Source organism: Musca vetustissima, unplaced genomic scaffold (genome assembly GCF_032173495.1).
Source record: "Musca vetustissima isolate MV318-11 ecotype Yass unplaced genomic scaffold, APGP_CSIRO_Mvet_v1 utg19638, whole genome shotgun sequence".
In the NCBI taxonomy this organism is placed as follows: domain Eukaryota; kingdom Metazoa; phylum Arthropoda; class Insecta; order Diptera; family Muscidae; genus Musca; species Musca vetustissima.
Genome location: NW_026881834.1, coordinates 117,516 through 121,717, shown reverse-complemented (window position 1 = coordinate 121,717; position 4,202 = coordinate 117,516). Strand labels below are relative to the sequence as shown.

At 36.7% G+C, this 4,202-nt stretch overlaps 1 protein-coding gene across 1 annotated transcript; it reads right to left on the bottom strand.

Annotated features, from left to right (window-relative positions):
* Positions 1-427: 427 nt before the first annotated feature.
* On the bottom strand, positions 428-3,526 carry LOC133327881 (probable cytochrome P450 313b1). The gene is given in 7 exon segments (XM_061536415.1): positions 428-1,051; positions 1,110-1,228; positions 1,329-1,504; positions 2,472-2,541; positions 2,805-2,987; positions 3,105-3,302; positions 3,370-3,526. Coding segments are annotated over 7 exon segments (1,527 nt in total).
* Positions 3,527-4,202: the final 676 nt, after the last annotated feature.

The window sequence follows — 4,202 nt, the reverse complement described above, 5'->3', positions numbered from 1 at the left end:
TAACCCAGATAACGCCAACGTTTGTTTTATTATTTTTGTTATTATTATTGTTATTTTTGGCGTTATTTTAAAAGGACGGTGGCGCCAAATGAGTTAGCCCTGTTACTACCTTAAGGGTAATTTGGTGACGCATCGATTTTTATCATCACACTATTTCTTACTGGTGGAATATATTGAACGTTCTAACTACTCACTGCACATTTTAAAAAAGTGCATATTAAAATTTCACCTATAAAAAGGTGGGGGGTCAAAATATGACCCAAACATATCATATGTGATTTTTTCTAATATAGTAGCAGGTTTAAAAGTGATTTTTTTTATTTAATTTCCTCCATCGCACTACTGTTGTGATGTTTTTATTTAGTCATGATTTACATCAGGTAATTTTAATTGCCTCAATTATGTAGTTTCACATCGCATTGCTATATTATATAGAAGATACGTTTTCACTTCTTGCTTTTATTGTACACAATGGGTAATCACTTAGCTTTAACGATATCGTGCCCTTTATATTCAAATCCTTCAGCTTTACTTCCGTGTGTATTCGAAAGTTGCGGAATAGATGTGCCAACATTACCTTCATCAGCATCAGGGCATACCGGTAACCAATGCACATGCGAAGTCCTTTGGTGAAGGGCACAAACGCAAACGAATGCCTCTCTGCTGTGGGTCCAAAATGCAGCTCGGGCGCGAATGAACGAGCATGAGGGCCCCAAAATACTTCATTGCGATGCATATTAAAAATATCCAGCGCAACCTGGATACCTTTTGGCAATAGAATAGCATGGCCCGACCCATTTCGTAAGTAGAAATCTTCGGAAACACGTCGCAGTACCATTGGGACGGGGGAAAAGAGTCGCATTGACTCATTTATCACCATTTCGGTGTATGACATGCGTTCCAGTTGCTCAAATGTTATGTTGGCATCACCACCATTGGATAATTTTGGGAAAATTTCCACTAATTCGTTATATAATTTATCCTGACAATCGGGATGAATAGCTAGACACAAGCAGACAAAATAAAGAGCAGTTGCTGTAGTCTCGAACGTCTAAGTTATAAAAATACAAATTACTATATGTTAATTAGGTCTGGAGCATTTTACTAACCGCTGCCACAATAACATTTGCTTCGTCTCTTGCGTCTTGATATGTCAATTGTCCCGTTGAAATGTGCTCTCGGATTTTGCATAAAAAATTGTGAGGTTTTGATTTTTGAATATCATCATCTTCATCGGCTATTTCAAACATACGGCCCAGAAACCGTTGTGTAGATATATTACCTTCGAACGGAAGGAACTGTTCGGAAAGGGAGATTTTTTGGTAAACAACTATTGCAGTAAGATACAAATAACGTATATCATATGTACTCTCTTACTTGCTCCACAAAGTCTTGTAGGAATGTGCTGAACTGCTGCTGCCTTTTGTATAAAGTTGAAAATTGATAAACTGAATCCGAATACAACCAGGGAGATAACATCCGCGTCACACACGCTTCCGTAATGCTAAAAAGTCAAGAAAATATAAAATAATACAATTCAAATGGCGTCCAATATCGCTATAAATATTTATTTTTATCATCGATCGATACATAATTATGTGGAAGGATCGCGTGGATAAGGAACGCGAGCTACACGATGTATAAGGGACACGAGGATTCGTACTTATATACCTTATGTACCATATAGTCTATGTTATATTTTTTATATAAAATTCTCTTGGCACAGCGTTCGTATAAATGCCCCTCCTAAACAGTTTGACTAATTTGTATCAAATTTTATATGTAGATTCTGTAGGTCTGTGTCTATTCACGGATGGACAGACATGTCCGTTTATCTGTCTGTTAAAAAAGTTATAGTATTGTGCACGAATAATTTAGTTCGAATAGACTATTCAGAAATAACTAATGTTAAAAGTCCTACATAAAGTCTTCTTTGTTGCCTATATGAAATCGGTAGAATACCTCTTATAATTTATTGATGTGTTGCGATATCTCTTCCTGCATCGTCTCTATATTTGTTGTGTTCTCTCTGTCTGGAAATGAAGCCTGCAGAAGAATTACATTTGTCTTTATTATGTTACAATATCAGAACTTATCATGATCAGGTTCTACAGCACATATTTTAATATTTCACGAATATATTTTTAGGGAAAGAAATTTCTAATCGAGTTTTGCTCCCAAAATTGCACAAAAATCAAAGTCGAATGACAAAGCAATCTTTCTGTTTTTCCATTGATAATGTATATCGAAGAGAACAACATTAAATATAAAATAGTCGATTCATTACCTATTGCTTACCAGTAACTACTGAGTTGGTATGATGTACCTAGACAACTTTTTCAGTTGGCAAATGAATCCAGCAGTCTATTTTGTATGACTAGTTACATATATCCCTATGCAATGGGCAAGTAATATAAAATAATAGAATACACCTTAAACACGAGGTGGTGTTATCGTTCATAGTAACTTACCCATTGTATGCTTGGAATACTGCATCTGAACTATCGTTTGGGATATTCGTCTTTTGTCCCATTGTTGTTTCTTAGCCAAAAAGAGCATCATTGTTGCGGCATAAATGATTTTTTTATTCGGGATGGGAGGAATTCGGTTATGTCAAAAACGAGAAGTAAACAATAAGCCGGAATAATGAAATCACCCAAGACGTTACAAATTACTTTTATGAATGAATCAAACAATACCGTTAGGCCAAAGTTAATAGATTACAAACAATCAATATTTTCGTTCAATTGAAAGATAGAAGTGGGTGGCTGAGATGGGTGGTATGGCCGTGTATTTGTACTTACGACATGCTAAATCCAGGACAATTTTCTTCAACAGTCCATAAATCTCTAGCTTTTGACCCAGAGACACGGTCAGTGTTTGGACAAGGGTATTTGCTTCTCTATTGAAAACGGGCAGGAAGGCTTGAACGGCCTTGCGGCCGAAGGCAGGATTCAGAAGACGTCTGTGTTTATTCCACCGTGGGGCTATAAGTTTGGGCAAATGAAACAATTGCAATTAAATTCCGATGGCGAATGGCGTAGGGGATGTGTTGTAGATTGGTAACACAGTCTCTTGTGTGTTCTTAGCTACAGTCAACTTACAGCTCGATGTGAATAGACCATCCCCTATGGCATTGGCCATAAATCTATACACGTCGCCTTTGTTTGTGCAGCATGGTGAATTGAAAATAGTTTCCATTGTTTCCGGATCATTGACGTAGAGAAAACATTGAGTACCCATCCAAGAAATGAAAGGGCTGTTGTACTGTTTTGACATGTTCTCCATATTCTGTAAAAAGTCTAATGGAATAAGACATGGAAACAAGTGAGTTAAAGCAGATTGTAATTGTCAATAGTTGTCACCGACTTTCTGGTTTCATCATTTTGAATGCCACGCCCACAAATGGCAACCCCAAAGGACCGCGTAGTTGAAGAAATACCTTGTAGAATTTTCGGCGGGACCACAAGACATATATCCATAGCAAGAATATTGATGTTAGCAACACTTCTGTACTTATCAGCATCGCCGACAACTGTTAATGGCAAAGCAAAATCTAAACTCGAACTGCTTAAGGCGCTCAATGAACAGATTGCTTTTATATCTGGAAACTGGAAATAATAGGGTGTATAAATGCTTGTAAATAAAGTAGATAATGGTTTGGAAACAGATTGCTTTTGTATCTGGAAAGTGGAAATAATAGGGTGTCTAAATGCTAGTAAATAAAGTAAATAATGGTTAGTGTGTTCAGCAATTGGTCATTCCGTCTTCAAATGTTGAGTATTATCTAAAAATTGGATAAACATTCCCCGTCTTCCATGTGAGCAAGGAAAATATACATTCGAATTGTACAAGCTTTCAATTAAAATGCAGTTGGACACCCTATACATACCATATTCCGTCCATACCATGAGTTCTCACGTACGCACAATTGCTCACAAAGTCAAGAAAATTAGCCAAAGGCAAGATTAATAAAGCAATTTGTAAGCATTTGACAATCTGACGTAAGTCCATTTGTCAAATGCTCGAGGTTCAATTTATGATTAAGAGCTTTTGTTAGTGGACTGCTGCAGTCCACTATGTCAAATATATTGACAATTGGCAATTGAATTGTTAAACACAAAAAACATACATATGTGTATGTTAGTGCATGTAGGTACGACGTTAGGTGTATTAACCCTTTGAGCCCCGAATTAGTTCGG